The sequence below is a fragment of the Oreochromis niloticus genome, linkage group LG3, assembly GCF_001858045.2.
Source record: "Oreochromis niloticus isolate F11D_XX linkage group LG3, O_niloticus_UMD_NMBU, whole genome shotgun sequence".
In the NCBI taxonomy this organism is placed as follows: domain Eukaryota; kingdom Metazoa; phylum Chordata; class Actinopteri; order Cichliformes; family Cichlidae; genus Oreochromis; species Oreochromis niloticus.
The window spans coordinates 46,745,649-46,764,189 of NC_031967.2; the positions used below are offsets into that span (position 1 = coordinate 46,745,649).

Below are 18,541 nucleotides of genomic sequence, written 5' to 3' on the forward strand. Positions count from 1 at the left end.
TGTGTGTGATCATCACCTGCAGCTTTAATCCACTGTGGTGTTGCTCTCTCTCCTTACATTCACATATAGGTGCTCAGGACAAACAAGGCAGGCAGTGCAGACATGACGTCAGATCTATCAAAGTGAAGGCCGTCTCTCTGATGACGTCACAGAGTCGTTCTGTCCAATAAAGGATCTCAGATCAGCTGCTGCCATCTTGTGGCCACAGTTGGTTACTGTCTCTGAAAGTTGTCTCATGTTTCCTGTTGTCCTGTTAACAAAGGCTGGAGCTCATCATGCTGAGAGGGGAGCAGCATTTTTTGGCTCTTCACACATGTTCATTATATTCTGATGATCCTGGATGGAGACAAACTACAGATAAGTGTGTTCAGCCCAACTAGTTTATCTCATTACAGCAGTTTGATGTTTCCCTTTGAATCCCCCTGAAGATACTGACAGTGAAGCACGTACATAATACTCCAGCCTTTCAACTCTGAGCTTATTTAGTTCTATTAATACACTGAAATCTCATTTGTGTCATGAAGAAAGTCTTTAATCAAACAGAATTCAAAGATCAGAAACATTTCATATATGGAGTTAAACATGAATCATTGTTTCAACAATATATTTATTGTTGTCATAAACAGACAAGAAGACAACAACAAACTGCTCCTCCCATTCAACACATGTCAGTCCATATCCCAGCAAACTAAATCATCTCCATTTACACACATCAAATAGAAACATGAATCACTTGTAATGATTAGAAACTTGATAGAATTTCAAATCTAGTTTGGGGAGTCATTCAGTGAGAAACAGTGAAATGATTTTCCATGTGAAAAGGTGGACAGCAGAAACAGAAAGAAACAGTGAGAACTAAAAGAGAAACAAAGAGCTTTGGAACAACGAGGCAGCAGGAGGACAGCTGCAGTTTAACAGCTTCACTGACAGGAAACAACATTAGAAACATCATCATCCTCAACTCATCTGCTCCACTGACACTGAACCTTCAATGGCAACACCTTCACTTTACCAGAAATAGTGCTAATGAATGGAAACATCCTGTGAGTGAAAGTGTGTGTGAAGGTGTGTATGTGTGTGTTAGTATCAGGATCAGAGAACGACAGCTTTCCTCTGTTCCAGTCCAGATTCACTCTGATCCTCTGAAAGTTCTTCTGGACTGAGAGAGAAGTGAGAGGAGCTGATGGTGAGCGTGCTGAGTATTTACCTAAGAAACCTATTCTCCATAATCCAGACAGTATGTCTCCCTTCCTCTGCACATACTCTGCTAACGCACCCAGTCCCCACCATTTACTGTCTCCAACATCAACATCCCAGCTGTGAGTCCCTGAGTTAAAGCCCTCAGAGCCCAGGACAGCTCTGTAAATATCAAACCTCTCTGGATTATCAGGAAGCTGCTGGCTCTCTCCTCCTCCTCTCACACTGGTCAGATCTTCAGACAGGATGAGGTTTGGATAAGCAGTGTTTGGGTCCAGAATGAGAGGAGTGTAGGAGACCATGTCCTTCATGTTGTTCCAGATGTTGAAGGTCAGGTTGCCCAGCCGGGGGGGGGGGGGGTGTTCGCCCAGGGCGCCAAACAGGCTTGGACCGCCACTGGCAGCAGTGTTGGAGTTTTCCACTTTTCTCTCTCAGAGGAAGCTGCTAGTTTGGTCTGAACTCAGTCTGATTGTCTGTATGTCTCTTTTCACTGAAGAAGAACTAAAGAGAAACGGGGTTTTTTTGGGTCTGTTTGATGAAGGGTGGAGCTTCATGACACATTTCTGATAAATCTTGCTTCACCTGTAATTCAGCTGTGTTTCATTCCTGAGTTAAACTGTCATCCTGCAGCAGTGGGAGTGTAATGTGTAAACGTCACACAAACACAGGTGGTGTTAAGGTGGGTTCGCTTTGTTTCAGACCTATAAAAGTGAAATGGATTGTAAACGTGTGAGACGAATATAACTGAGATATGCAATGTTGCTGATTTAAATATGTATATATATTTTTTTCTTTTTTCAAGTTTTTATCTGGATGTCAAACATATGAAAGAATCTTAAGGAAATGTATATAGCAAAATTCACAATGTTATAACCATGATAAATGAAAGATGCCCAAGTGTACACCAGTGGTGCAGGCCTTTGAACTGCATGTTAATAAGTACATGAAGTGTACACCTATCTCCAGTGTTGGGCAAGTTACTTTGAAATAGTAATTCAATTATAGTTACTAGTTACTTCTTCAAAAAAGTAACTGAGTTAGTAACTGAGTTACAATATTCTAAAAGTAATTAATTACTTGGAAAAGTAACTATTGCGTTACTTAAAAAAAACAAAGAACGTTTAACCCTCTGGCGTCCAGGGTATAATTGGCCATTTTTTTACTACTCTTGATTTTCCCTCCACATTTTACCTTTAAAAACTATTTACTTTGCCTTGTTTGGTATCATTCTTTTTAGCACAACCTCACGTGCCTGAATTTACAGTTATGTTTTCATTTTGTCATACTGTATAACCAGAATTGATCTAAAATCAGACAAAAAACATAAAATCACAGTAGAAAAAGTTATAGTTTTACTGTAACAACCACAAACATGTTTAATGAATCATATTTCATAACTTCAAATGCAAATATTAATTGTCAATTTTAAAATCCTATGCACAAGTTTTGCAAACAACATAGTTATTTGCATCCATTTACCTTTTACCCTTTTTTTAAATAACCATTTCAAACTATTTAAAGAACAATCAGCTGTTCTTCAATAAGATGCCACACAAATTATTTGTGCCACTCCAAAAACACAATTTCTGTCCACTATAAAGGAGAACATCACAGCCTGATACCTGCAGGTCTGACAGCAGCAGGTGTATCACTGCTGTTTCTACCTGGAGACAGCAGTCGCCTCATTGTTCTGACACACAACACAAAACTATCCACAACACTACACACTAACTACACAAGACAACACATTAACTACACACTCCAAACACGCTAAACCTCACAAATCTCTCACATCTCAAAACTCGCTCTCTCTCTTTTCCTGCTCTCTCTCTTTCTCTCTTTCTGTCTCTCCCTCTCTCTTTCTCTCTCTCCCTCTCTCTTTCTCTCTCTCTCTCGCCGTCACTCCTAAAACTTTTTTTTGTTTTGTTTTTTTGCTCATAAGCAGAGAGTGCTTGCTAGCGCTAACGTGGCGAAACTATTGAGGAAAAACGCCGCGTATATCTTGTTTATCATGACTCTGGTTTTACGTGGCCTATCAACACAATTTAAAAACTGGCACCTTGTTGCTTTGTCTTTAAGTGGTCATGTGATTGGCTTACCATGACTACTTTATTCTTCCTCAGTCAAACAGCAGCACTCATGCGATTGTTTTGCCCCCTAGCAACAGGTGTTGTGCTAGACAGTGATCGTGATTGCCGTCCGCGGGAGCGCGCAGCTGCTTAAAGCTGTAGCGTCCAGATTACTTACAGCTACTTCCGTGCAACTGATATAAGATGCGGTAAGCTGAACACAGCTTCAAACGTCTGTTTGTTGAAAAATAGTAACGGATCGCGTTTTCTTGTTAGTAACTGTAACGGCGTTGTAACGATAAGAATAGTAATTAGTTAGATTACTCGTTACTGAAAAAAGTAACGCCGTTACTTGTAACGCCGTTATTCCCATCACTGGTATCCACGTGTTCCCACACTAACACATAAGTTCAGCACTAGAGCAGGGCGATATGACCAAAAATATTTATCACAATACATTTGAAAATTTGCGATGACGATATAATTGACACTAGACAAAACTTTATTAGTGCAAGAAAAAACCCCATCAATGTATTTTCACTTAAACAAGCAGCTGTTTTTTGCATTAAAGTTATATAAAAATTTAACAGTGGAAATGCAAATTCCTTGCTGACAGTTTAACCAAAGGGCATTTCCACTGGAAATTGGCTGACATATCCTGAGCTGCTCAGGATATGTCAGCCAATTTCCACTGGAAGTATTCAAGTTAATCTAGAATAATATACTTTTAAGTGTGTGTATCCTATACGTCTGTGTGCGCTGTCTGACTGATGTAAATGTGCTGCCGTTGTGCGCATGATTGTGCGTGATCATGCTGTGCGTATGTGTTGAAATAAAGGATGTTGTTTGTGGATGAGTGTGGAAGCAGGTGATCGAAGCAGTGAAAGAAAATAAAAAAAAGAAAGAAACCAAGGACAAGAGTGAGCAGCATAAAAACAAGAGGGGGAAAAGAGGAAAAAAAACAAGAAGGAGAGAAAAAAAAACGGAAACATTCCAATTAAACCATTGACGGAGAGTGACGGAGTTAATTCTGCTATGATATCACACTTAAGATGCAATTTGGTACTGGTAAGTTAAACAGATGTTAATGCGAGTTAGTGTGAGTGGATAGGGAAAGGGTGTAGCGGATTCTTATCTGGTGTGAAGTTAATACAGCCACGGAGTGATACCGAGGTCGCGGTAAAGCTGTCCGTCCACGTAGAGCCGGTGTTGTGCCAAAGTAGTTACCCCCGGCAAAAATTGTTTCCCCATCTACGAGAGCGCGCAAAGTAGGAGGAGCCACTTGCCCAGCTCCGTCCTGTACGCTACTTGTCACTGATCTGCAGTCGACGCAATAAAGAGTAAAAGCTGGAAAACAGCAGACTCGATGAATTTAATATTAGTTTTGTGACAGTGTAATGTGCCGTGTGGAAGACAATTTACCTTAAACAGTACACTGAAACCACCTGCTGGGAATACTTTGTCTAGAAAAAGACTTTCATACTATAATACTGTAGTACACGTCGCTCTCCGGTGAATTTACACTCGGTTTACACTTTGTAGCGCAGCTAACACGAAGGAGTTTATTTGCAAAATAAGTCACAGTATAACCAATAACTACAGTAACTTTGGAGAGGATTTCTTCTCCACAGCAAAAGTTATGGAGGGGTACAGATTTTATCAGGCTGTGTGGCAGCGTCTGCCAAAATGTGTGCCCCCCCCCCCCCATCTGTAATCCACATTGGCGTTGCTATCACGAAGGGTATATTTGCAAAATAAGTCACAGTATAACCAATAACTACAGTAACTTTGGAGAAGATTTCTTCTTCACAGCAAAAGTTATGGAGGGGTACAAAATTTATCAGGCTGTTTGGCATCGGCTGCCAAAATGTGTGCCCCCCCCATCTATAATGCACATTGGCAGAGTTTTTCTTTGTAAATAAATAAAATTTAAAACAACATTTAAATATATACGTCTTTGCAAGTAACAGGGCTTTTCAAAGTTTTGCAAGTTAGTTTTGGCCAACCTTTCGTAGGCCTACTCGACTCCAACATTGACAAATTTTTCCAAAATCTCCGGTCACGTGGGTTTTCCTCATCAATTATGCAAATTAGTTCACGTTGTGCTCACCAACTGAAAACCAGAGTGCCTCTGAGCGAACTAGAAGATTACTTTACAATTTGTTTTTGAAAATAACAAACACCACAAGAGGATAGAACCAGACGAGTACACAATTTTGGTTGCATATAAACTGAAAGGCGAGTATCCAGCGCTTTTCACGAAGAAAGAGAAGTTTCTTCTCCGAAGAAAAGCTGCTATTTACGACATTGAAGGTAATAACAGCAACTTCGTAGCGTTTATAAATGTCATCAATACATATATATTAACACATATACAAAGGCATAATGTGTAGTCTTAATTTGCACTAATCGATTTAATTAGCTTGACCTTTCTTTGACCTAGTTAACCCCAGTTAATAGGCACATGGGCGTTTATTAAAGTAAAAGTTTTAAGGTTTGCTATTAAGTAGACAGCGTTAACTAAGAACTGTTTTTGTCCTTTTATAGCTTAACTACAATATATTACGTCGTAATTACTTTTGGAGTGGTATGTGCCACACCCTTTTACGCAGGTGACAAAAACATTAGTGTCCGCTGTTCACTGCGTGGCAAGTGTTACGGGTCCGAAATTGAGGACGAGAGTAAAACAATGATGGTCCAAAAGAGGTCGATCAAACAATTGATTTTAATGAATACACGCAGCGTGGGGAGACGTACACTGGAAACCATCAGTCGTAAATCCCCACCCAAAAATACACTTCAGATTGCTTTTATAACATCAGGGTATTATGACGCCCCCTCATGCGTTTACAAGCACATAATTTGCATATTTTACAGACAATGAGCAATTTTAAGAGATAAATGCAGACACAGAAGTTCCCCTTTCTGGCATCCATCCAAATATGGTGATGATCTCAGGCCTTTGAGGTCCCCATGGACTTGTCCTCCTCTTTGCGTCACCTGTTGCTAGGCAAACTCAAATGCAACAAGAAGCTGAATCCATTCAGGCCTTCACTCAAGCCTGCTTCTTGATTATATGTATTATTACAAATGCTTGTTATGTGGTTTAATGCAATGTTAATTAATACAATGATAATGCCAATAATAAGTATAAGTAGCAGTAAAATATTCCTTATTCCACAGAAGAAAACTTCTTTTTACAGTTAAAAAAAAACAAAAAACAAAAAAACCCTAAACTTCTGAGCAAGTGTGACCAAGTGGTCGGCGGGGTTATAAAAGAAATAGTTAAAACAACAACGCCACCTAGAGGAATTTCACCTCCAGGAAATATATATTTAAGAAAAATAGATAAGAGGCCGCACAGATTCAAGGATGCACACCGAGGCAGGTTGGCTCCAATATTAATACAGTTTTATTTATAGTTAAAATAAATAAAATATTAGAGAACAAAATGTAGTGTCGTTGTTGACAGTGTCCTAAAGTTAAAATAAAACAATCATGGAACTTGGCTTTACCAGCAGCCGTGGACCCAAAAGAAAATCACACAAAGAAAATCACTACAGCCCACCCGGTGCTGTACAAAGGAAAGTGTGAAAACGACCCACCACCTGAAGTCCCAGGGCCACTGGCATGTCCTCCGTCCACTGAAATAAAACACAGGGCAATACGTTAAAAGAACACTGAGTGTCAGGCTCGCTACAGATCATAAAAACTAAAACTTCAGTCTTCAATAAAAGAAATCACATGCGCACACACACACACACACAGACAGACACACACACACACACACACACGTCAAACTACAACTCGTGCTGATGGCAATTTTTATATACTGCAGGAAAAACGAAAATAAATATTATAGTGCAAATTTGGAAAAAAGCAGCATATGCATCAAAATAAACTATTTCCAGCAGTGCAATTCGAGTTCTAAGCATCCCAGAAACGACACAGAAAGTCATAAAGTCAAAGATAACTTTTAAAAACACCAGTATAGGCTCTGAGGCCCTGACAGTAAAAAAAACTACATTTCCGCGAAAATGACGTCACTTCCGGTTTCGGGCAGGTAATGGCGGACATGCGAAAGTTCGCGCTGACGTCTATTCCAACGTAGGAAGTGTTATGAACAGCTGATCGGATCGGCAAAACGTGTTTCTGGAATATTATGTTTTTGTTGCTGCAAGCGCTTTTTATGCAGTTTTTGCAAAGCTATATGTGGAAGAAAACCGTGACCTAGGACAAGCTGATGGCATAAGATGTAAGTACAACTTCTCCAGTTTCATATGTAAAAAAAATTATTGCTCTAGCTTAAGTGGTTGCAGAGCTACCGGGATTTAAAAATAGTTACGCAAAACGGAGCGTGCCCACTCCGACCGGTTTTAAAGGGTTAATAAAAACTCATAATTGTTGTAACTTGGAAGCAGGTTTGCAGGAGACTCTCCACCTGATCTGTTAATGTAAAACAACAAGATGCCAACGGCCCAGTGGATGCAGAGTGGGGGTCTTAATATTTGTAATATGTTAACTCTGTTTTCTATGTTGTGTAGAAGAATCTGGGGTAGCTTGGGTGAGGAGATGGACTTTTATGACCCCCAGGAAGTCATGTACACAGAGACACACACCCACTGTGCTTTAACTGTTACGACACACCCACACCTACATGCACACTCACTCACGTGCACTCACATAGACACACAGGTACGTGCACACACAGGCACTCACGTGCTCATGCATACACACAGACACACAGAGTTTGCAGCACACCATAGGGGTTTTATGATGGGGTCACTTCTGTAAAGCTGGCTGTAACTAACAAAGGAGTGAAGATTTTGCAGAGGGACACCGGCCTGGCAAGTCTCCCCTTCTAGAAGGTGCATGCTTAAATGAAGATGAGTAAAAATGAATAAAGGTTTTGTGAAATAACTACTGAGTTCCGGTGCTGTCTCTGGATGCCTTGAGGAATAAAAGAACCGGGGTGAAACTGATTTCGCAACAGGTTCCAACTTAATGTTTGAATTATTTAGATTTCTTTAAACTCTTATATAATTTCTCTATTTTGTATACGAGGGGCCAGACTTGGACCTAGTTTTTCTTTTTTAAGTGTTCTGCGGGCTTGATGAAGGTGTTTCAGAGACATCCTTTGGACATTGCTTTTTAAGTCCTGTCCTTGTACCTTAGAGGGAAGTGCATTCCTGCTTAAATTCCTACTATTTAGTTTATTTTGTTTCTCCTGAAAACTTCAATTTGCTTCAAGGAGGAGAGTTCATGCTCTCTCAATTACCTCAAGATAAAAAAAAAAAAAAAAAAAAAAAGGCTAATGTTCTGATGTTGGAGTTTCATGAACGCAGCTCTGGGAACTGTATACTTTAAAAAAAAAAAAAGTGATTTTAACGATTTCAGTTCTTTCCTGTAAATTTTACTGGTTTATTCCCTACATTCAGGTTGAGGGGCCGTGGGATGATGACGAAGCTTTGATTGCAGAAACAATATAGAAACTGTATAAATGTATATCATTACTAACTGTTAATGCTCTCCTACCTGTCAGGACATGGAGTTACACACCTATAATTAAATAAATACATACTGCAGGTTGGACACTTATTTGCTGGACATTTACCAGTTGTTGGATTTGGAGTGTCCCTTTCACAGCACAATGTTTTTGAACCAGGGTGTTAAAATAAATCTCAAAGATACCACTATGACTGTTAATTTATTTGGAGAGCAGAAAGCGTAACAATCACCCACAGTTTTAAGCAGAGTACCAGAGCATCCTGCTTGTTATGTTCATGTTCAGAAACACAAGTAAGTAATAATCATACATTGGAAGTGTGACCAAGTGGTCGGCGGGGTTAGATAAAAAACTAATAAACAACAATGTCACATAGGGGAATTTCACCCCTAGGAAATATATATTTAAGAAAAATAAGTAAAAGTGAATAAAAGAGGCCGCACAAATTCAAGGATGCACATAGAGGCAGGTTGGCTCAAATACTAACAGTTTTATTTATAGTAAAAGAAATAAAGAGTAAAATATTAAGAAAATAAAATGTAGCGTCATTGTTGACAGTGTCCTAAAATGAAAATAAAACAATCATGGAACTTGGACTTACCAGCAGCCGCGGACCCAAAAGAAAAATCACACAAATAGAAAATCACTACAGCCAGCACCCGGTGCTGTACAAAGGAACGTGTCCCAGGGCCACTGGCACGTCCTCCGTTCACTGAAATCAAACAGAGCAATACGTTAAAAGAATAAAAAGACACTGAGCGTCAGGCTCGCTACATATCATAAAAATTAAAACTTAAATCTTTAATAGCTTTAATAAAAGAAATCACACATGCACACACACACCAAACTGGAAGGCTTACCCACCACGAGTTAAACTACAACTTGTGCTGGTGGTAATTGTCCAGGCCTCGATCACAAGCCGGTCTGGCTCCCCACAGGCTGAGATCGGCAACTGTGGCAGTATAAGGTTCCCAGCACGACACTCGGGCAGAGGATCGCTCCAGCCCAATCACAGAGGCGTGGGTACAAGCAACAATCCAGAATAAAATAGAATAAAACCAGGCGAACCAGAAAAAGCTAAGGCCACTTAATAAAAACAGTTCCACAACAATAAAAGATGACACCAAACAAGACAGGCCAAGACAAGACAGCAGCTCCACCGAGGAGGAGCCCTCAAACAGCGACTAGGCAGGCGTCTCGATTCTCCAATTAAGGTCGGGCAGTTTGCCACGGAGAGGTGAAGGCATCAATCAAACCCTAAAACAAAGGATAAATGTAACCTTAGCCTCTTGTAGCTGTGAATGCTAATAAAAGTAGTTTTAACAGCTTACCCCAGGACCGGAGGCGCAATACTCTCACTGGTGGAGATAACTCGAGCACCTCTCTCCGCAACACTGGAGTTGAACAGAAACGGCCACGATACAACAGGGCTGCAAAACTATATTAATACAAATTCCGGTACTCGGAGGGAATCGGAGATTAAGCGAGAGCCTACCTGTAGCTGTCATATGATCTACTCGCTTGCTGATCAATCCGTCGCGGTGTGCCAGCATTGACTGCTGCTTTTTGCCAAACGGACGGGAGGAATAATCCAGGAGAACACCGGCTTAGCTTTATATGGACTGACGCCACCCTGCAATCAATGGGCAGGTGGGTTCCCAACAGGGCTGGACTGGGACAAAAAATCGGCCCGGGCATTTTGACTAGAGACCGGCCCACCAGGTATTATAGGAAAAACCATAAAGCCTTTGAATGAAAACAAACGCTGTTGTGACAGTGATGTACACTGTCTTGATGGTATATATGTATCAGTCTAATAAACTTAAACCTACACCATCCTCCCTATTCTGGTATTCTAAACTTCCCTTCAACTCATCCATGTCACCTAAAAGGTAAACCTGTTTCTCCATCACCTGTTCAGCTCTGATGATTCAGTAAGGACATCTCCTGGTTTCATCTTCATGTTTCCCTCTCACCACATATCCAAACCGATATCATGACCAGCAGCTTTTACAGCTGTGGCTCCAGCAAACATCAGCTGATACTAGAAATTAATATTAAATAAATTCTAACAACAGCTGATCAAGCTTAAACGTGCTGCTGTTGTTTAGCGCGACATCCGCCGGTTTCCCCGTTCTGGCGCAAAGTGGGCGAAACAAACAAGAGAGAAAAGCTGATCATTGATCAGTTTCATGATTGAAGTAGCGACAGGAGAGGGAGAGAATGAGAGAAGAAGAGGCAGCTGTGCAGCAAAGACACAGAATAACTCCAGCTTTGTGTCCGGGACAAAATGTGTTCCTTTTCACCTCAATACGAAACGCGCTATATTTTCTCTGAATGCGAGACGATTCCGTTTTTACTGGACGGTTGGCAACTCTAATAACTAACCTCAGTAGCAGTTTTTGATACGGGCGAGACGGGCAGTTGCCCGGGGCGGCATCGTGGAGGGGGCGGCATCATGGGCATTTTTTTTTTTTTCTTTTGCTCGCACCCATGCTGCATTGCATTTGCATAGGCACCGATCTGTTTTCTGTCGCCGATTTGTGGGGGCGCGCTCCGTTTGCAAGGTGCGCCTGCTGCTTGCCACACAGGGAGGAGAGGGGTGGGGCGGCCGGGGATTCTCTGCCTGACTGGAGTGCCTTCTAATAACCAGCTTGCGAAATCAAAGAAACAAACATAAAAGCAACAGACATCATGATATAAACTTTGAAATTTGCATCGATGTGTATTCTGTCACACACACACCCATTATATGCGGGCAGTGAGCCGAAGGCCCTCGGTGCGCCTGCTGGCTGCTGCTGCTGTGCTGAAGTCTTACACACAAGGGGAGGGGAGCGGGGGTGCTTCCAAATAGAGCACATTTCATTAATAATATTGTCAATCCAAACCCATTATGTCACAATTCATTTTCCTGGGTTGTGCGAAATCGCAGAAAAAAAACCATATACAAACTGAGTCTGCGCACTAATGTGTAGGGCTGTTAGTTTACGTTGTGATTCTCAGGTTGGGGGATGGGTCTTGATACTGGAGGGCAAAATAAACACGGCTATGGACAAGAAAAGGTCAAAGCCATCAGGTGCTCACTTTAGAAAAAAAAGAAAAGAAGAGGAGGAGAAACGAGCAAAAGATACAGGTAAGCAGATGTGTCATTGGATAATGGCAGGTATTATGTATGACATGTATCCTGAAACAAGATAACATAATTAGTAGGGATTCGGAAAATGTCTGTTTACGTTTGTTAGTCACTTGCCTATGATAGTAAACGGTAGACAGACAGTAGGCACTGCTGTGGTTTATTGACTCTTCTAGACAGCACAATATTAATTACCCATTAATTGGAAGAGCTGTTTTGTTGATTTGTCTACTATTCTGAATGTATGACAAATTATAATGACTGTTTGTTAGTCGCTTGCATACTATTCTGTGCTAAAATCAGACGATAGTATTCTGTTGCAGTCTAGCTGACTTAGGAAAAAAGAAAAATCCTTACGCTATTAGGCTAAATTATTTAGGAAAGTTACTTACTGTAATGTATCTTACTGTAATTACAGAGTAATGAATGACTTCCAAACACTCAATAAAATGCTTGTTATACATATAATTCTAAATATTTGATAAATTAGCCAAATTATATTCTTGTTTTAATTATGAAAATGATGCAGGCATGTATCAGAGTTTTATATTGGTTTTCTCTTCAGGGGCACTTCTGAAATATTTTGGAGCACCCTCTACAACTGCCACTGCCCAAGATGAGCAGCCATCCACCTCCTCAGCCACATATGTTGATCCTGAGGATGAAGACCCAATTGCGTCCACTTCAGGTGTGATTACGTGCAGCCTGAGTATCTGTGTGTGTTGCATAATATTTTGCAAAGACTGTTCCGCCACTATGAATGCTGTTTATTCCAAATAACTTGTATATACTAATGGAAATGTATGCTCATAGAAATGCCTGGAGCTAAACCCCCTGAGGAAGAGCCCCTGCCTACGGACCCTGGAAACTGGCCTTCAGCTATCACTGACAGCATTCGAATACAGCTGGTTTCCAAAGGACCAAAGAAGGTAGCACCTGACTTTGTTTTCCCTAGAAACGAGGGTGACGGAAGAAGTTGCCACCACCAATATTTTAAGAAAACACTAGTCAGCGGAGAAAAGATGCCTAGAAGTTGGCTAGTATATTCTGAGAAAAACAACAGCCTTTTTTGCTTCTGCTGCAAGCGGTTTTCTAAAAGAAACATGAAGTTAACAAGTTCTGGATTGACAGATTGGAAGCATGCCAGCTCTTATCTCACCTCACATGACAATAGTACTGAACACCATAACTGCATGAAAGCATGGAAAGAACTGGTAGTGAGGATTAAAAAAGGTGAAACAATTGACAAACAAGAGATGGCACTTCAGCAGGCAGAGAAAATAAGATGGAGGGCAGTGCTGGCTTGTCTCATTGCTATCATTCAATCGCTCGCAATTAGAAATTTAGCACTAAGGGGACACACAGAAACACTGTTTTCTCCATCAAATGGCAATTTTCTAAAAGAAGTTGAACTCATGGCAAGGTTTGATCCAATAATGCAAGAGCACACCAACCGTGTCCAGAAAGGCACTTACAGTCACACTAGCTATCTTGGTCACCATGTACATAACGAACTCATCAATTTGTTGAGTAGCAAGATCACTTCAACAATCGTTGATGATATCACGCTGGCAAAGTTTTTCTCCATAATTCTAGATTGCACTCCAGATATTAGCCACACTAAACAGCTGTCAGTTGTGATTCGGATTGTGTCATTACAAGAGAAGCCCCATGTTGAGGAGTATTTCATGGGTTTTTTGGAAGCTGATGAATTCATGTGAGGACATGAACATAGAGGCTGTTCTGCAACAGAAAAGACTGAGATCTACAAAGCGGCACTTTTCTTACGAGTCATTTCATGAACCATTGAGTGATGCCCTAAAGAAGCTGGAGGTGACCTTTTTTAATGTTGTTGTTGATGCTGCATTGTCTTCCATCCAAGAGAGATTCACCACTTTGGAAAGTGTGGGAGAGAAATTAGGAGTACTGACACATTTTCCAAATCTCTCAAATGATGAGCTCACTGAACAGTGTAAAGCCCTCAGTGCTACTTTGCTTTTTCAGGACCAAGCAGATGTGAATGCCAGAGAGCTTGCACAGGAGATTAAGAATTTGCCTGACTTACCATCAAAATCTATGACCTCTTTTGAGCTCCTGAACTTTGTGCATGGCAAAGTTCAGGAATTTACCCAAATTTGTGGACTGCTCTGAGAATTGCAGTTACTCTACCTGTAACTGTGGCTTCAGCAGAGAGGAGCTTCTCAAAGCTGAAACTTATAAAAACATATCTCAGGTCCACTATGGCTCAGGAACGCCTCACTGGCCTTGCCATTATCAGCATCAATCATGCAATTGCTGACCAGATTTCATATGATGACATTATTGAGGACTTTGCATCAAGGAAGGCAAGAAAGATTTAGATTTAGATGACAATTATCTCATATCAGTGTGTGTTGTGTGACGTGCAAACATGATGAATGTGCAATTTAGGAATGCCTTATTTCTATCTGCCTTTTACACTTGATATAATAACTGTGATATGCATGTCTTATTTTGACTTGTGTGTGGGGTTTTTTTTTATATTTAAAGTGCTTTTTTCCCAATATTTAGAATAGAATAGAATAGAATAGAATTCAACTTTATTGTCATTGCACATGTCACAGGTACAGGGCAACGAAATGCAGCTTGCATCCATCCAGAAAGTGCTTTAGTCGTGATATAGATATATTACAATATAAATTAGCAATAATAGAGATGTGTAAGTATATTACAGAAATTGGTCTATTATGGTATGTTATAATGTACACAGTGTGAAGTATGTTATGAATATTCTATAACTATAAGTATGTACAGGCTGTAGTGAGTACAAGCTATGTACAGGATATGAACAGGATATAAATATGAAATAAAAACTATACAGAAATCTGAGATATACAGTTATACAGAATGTGAACTATGTAAGTTATAAACAGTTGTGGGATTAAAAATTATCGTATGTACAGAATGATTATCTACACAGAACTATACAGTAGTGCAGTTAGGATAATTGTGATAGTGATAAAGTGCTAGTGGTTGTGGGTGTATGTTCAGTCCATGAGTTTAACGTGGGTCAGATGTCAGGAGGCAGAGTTCAGGAGTCTGACAGCTGTGGGGAAGAAGCTGTTCCGGTACCTGGTGGTCTTAGTCCGGAGGCTCCTGTAGCGCCTCCCAGAGGGCAGGAGGGTGAAGAGTCTATGTGATGGGTGACTGGGGTCTCTGATGATTTTCCCAGCCCTTTTCAGACACCGCTTCCTGTAGATGTCCTTTATGGCAGGAAGTGGTGCTCCGGCGATGCGCTGGGCAGTTTACACGACCCTCTGCAACGCCTTCCGGTCCGAGGCAGAGCAGTTCCCGTACCAGACTGTTATACAGTTGGTCAGGATGCTCTCGATGGTGCAGCGATAGAAGTTCACCAGGATGTCTGAGGACAGGTGGTTCTTCCTCAGAGTGCTCAAGAAGAAGAGGCGCTGGTGAGCCTTCTTGACCAGCTTGGAGCAGTTGGTCGTCCAGATGAGATCCTCGGAGATGTGGACTCCCAGGAACTTGAAGCTGCTCACACGCTCCACAGCCATCCCCTTAATGTGGATGGGTGGATGTGGGTCAGCATTCCTCCTGTAGTCCACGATGAGCTCCTTAGTCTTCTCGGTGTTAAGCAGCAGGTTGTTTGTGTCGCACCACTCAGCCAGACGATCCACCTCCTCCCTGTAGGCGGTCTCATCATTGTCACTGATGAGGCCAATCACCGTGGTGTCATCTGCAAACTTAATGATGGTGTTGGAACCATCAGCAGGTCTGCAGTCGTGGGTGAAGAGTACGGTGGCCCTGAAGTGCAAACCACAAAAACAAATCACAAAACGCACAACAAATTGAAAAGCGCAAAAACAAATTGAAAAGCGCAAAAACAAATTGAAAAGCGCAAAAACAAATTTACTTAACGCAAAAACAAATTGAAAAGCGAAAAAACAAATTCACTTAACGCAAAAACAAATTGAAAAGCGCAAAAACAAATCACAAAACGCACAACAAATTGAAAAGCGCAAAAACAAATTGAAAAGCGCAAAAACAAATCTCTTAACGCAAAAACAAATCTCTTAACGCAAAAACAAATTGAAAAGCGCAACAACAAATCACTTAAAGCAAAAACAAATTGAAAAGCGCAAAAACAAATTCACTTAACGCAAAAACAAATTGAAAAGCGCAAAAACAAATTGAAAAGCGCAAAAACAAATTCACTTAACGCAAAAACAAATTGAAAAGCGCAAAAACAAAAACCAAACCGGAAGAGGTAGGTACCAATGCTGCAACAACAGGCATCACTGATTGGATGATGGATCCAGTAGCCTTTTGAACCGGAAGTTGTTCTGTTCGGAAGTTTGGTGACTGCTCTACCAACTTTTTTCCACAACTTGGACAAAACATGTTGGCTGTATCCCAATTCAGGGTCTGCAGCCTTAAAGGCTGCATTTTAAGGCCGATTACGTCACAGCGGCGCGCCGAAGGCTGTCCCAATTCAAAGGCTGCTCGAAATGCGGCCCTCAAATTCGGCCTTCATTTCCCTGAATTTTAAGGCTGTGGCGGTGTAGACTTCGTGGCCCAACATATCCCACAATTTATAGCGCGGCAGTCACTGTGGATAATTTTGCCGCAGACGGCAGAAGCGTAGCGGCCGAAGAGTAAACTGTTAAACGTAAGTACTGAATATGATGTCACTTTTTTATGTGCAAATGTTTAATAATGAGGAACATTAAAACACTACTGTTGGCCACATGTCGGCAAAGTTATTTGCCATTAGCGATGTTTGTACTTTCAGCGTTTACTTTGTTTTAAAGCATTTAAAATATAATAATACAATAGTTGACCTTAATCTTACAGAGAATGTGATGATTTTATGTATAATTAAAGTCAGTCATATATCCACAAACACAACAAGCTGAAAGTCAGTGATGCTGCTCGGTTTGCAGTCCTGAATATGACGGCACAAGCAGGATTCACTGCACTGTTAATGTTAGCTGTGTTATATTGCTGCCTCTATTCGGTGGTGTCGAGCCAAACGGACTTTAACGTGTGTTTGAACGAGCTGACGGTTCACTCGTTAAGCTGAAAGAAAGATGCTTTAATCACAGGAGTCACACATGTGTCCACTGGACCATCTGGGAACTCTTCTTGTTTAGCACTCATAATAACACAAACACTAAATCCTCCTTCTCTTGTGCTGTTTTGTAGCAGTGTATACACCTGAGACTGTCACCTGTCTGTCTGTCCTGCACTCTCTCTCTGTTTCTTTCTCTCTGATTGTGGAATAAAAGTATGAACATGTATTTATAAGTTACACTTGTGTTTGAATCCTGCAGCTTATCACACATTTGATTTCCATGTGTGACAACTGCAAGTGTCCAGAGTGAGGACAGACTGAGGGACCCACTGCTGCACATCATCTGTGAGGCTTTGCACCCCTGATGATCCACCAGGACAAACTCAGCAGTGTGTGAGGAAGAGGAGGAGGAAGAGCCAGCAGCAGCTGACAGATGGGGAGAATAGACAGACTGTTCCTGTTTGTGAAGGACTGCTAGAAACATTTAAAATAACTAATTGTCTGTCCTGAATCAGTCTTATTAGGTAATGTTCAAATAATTTGATCATTCCAGTGTTTTCAGTGTGGGAGAAAGTACTCAGGGCCTTCAAGTTACACACTATGAAAGGCAGCAACAAGGTTAATATTCAGAAACCTAAAGTATGTATCAGCAGCAGAATGGAGCTAAAAATAAATGTTTGTTTCAGTTCTATGAAGCTTTGAGTATTTTGGATTAGTAGTACTGCTGTGTTTGTTGCATCATATTGCTGTAAGTAGTAATATACCTATAGCTTTTTTGCCCCCCCCCCACCCGCACCCCCTACCCCCACACCCCCACCCGCATCCCCCCTCCCCTATCCCCCTCCGCGTTCATGTGTGCGCGTGAACGGACTTTCCACGTGCATGTGCGCGTGAACGGACTTGTGAGTTCAGGGGTCATATGAGTTTACATGTGTTTAATAGCGTTTTATTTAATGAAACCATTATGTGTTTTAATTAAACTCTTTTTAAAGGATTGTATAGGTCTCAGAGTTCTGTTATTTAGACATAGATGATTTAGTTTAACTAGTTTAGGGGTATTTTGCTTTTTTTCTTTAGGGCTCTGAAACACACAGAGGCTAATAGTTTTTAAACAGAAAGTTTTTTCCACCTTCTAAAAAACACATATTCACACGCAGCATTTAATTTAACTAGTTTAGGAGCATTTTGCTTTTTTCTTTAGGGCTCTGAAACACACAGAGGCTAATAGTTTCAAACAGAAAGTTTTCCACCTTCTAAAAAACACATATTCACACACAGCATTTAATTTAACTGTTTTAGGAGCATTTCAAACAGAATACCACAAACAGCAGGCATTCCTTTAGAAATAAACAGGGATTCTTAATTCTGCAACAGCTAGACAGAGGGGGGGGGTTACAGTTAGACCCCCTACAGTCAGCAGAAGAGGTCATCCTTATCAAGAGCATCTCAACTGTACTGCCATAGTTTTCAATACAAACAGCCTCCTTTATCTTATGCCAGGTCCATCGGAGCCACCATAGCTTTTTCACCTTTTATCATGCCATTACACTTTCTACTGACCATCC

At 40.9% G+C, this 18,541-nt stretch overlaps 1 protein-coding gene across 1 annotated transcript in view; it reads right to left on the minus strand.

The window, feature by feature from the left end:
• Window positions 1–834: 834 nt before the first annotated feature.
• Window positions 835–18,541, minus strand: part of LOC109199350 (nuclear factor 7, brain-like) — a 55,323-nt gene continuing 37,616 nt past the window's right edge. The window contains exon 3 of the mRNA XM_019354650.2: window positions 835–1,180. Within this exon, the coding sequence (XP_019210195.1) occupies window positions 963–1,180 (218 nt within the window). The 3' untranslated portion in view covers window positions 835–962. The remainder of the gene's footprint in view (window positions 1,181–18,541) is intronic.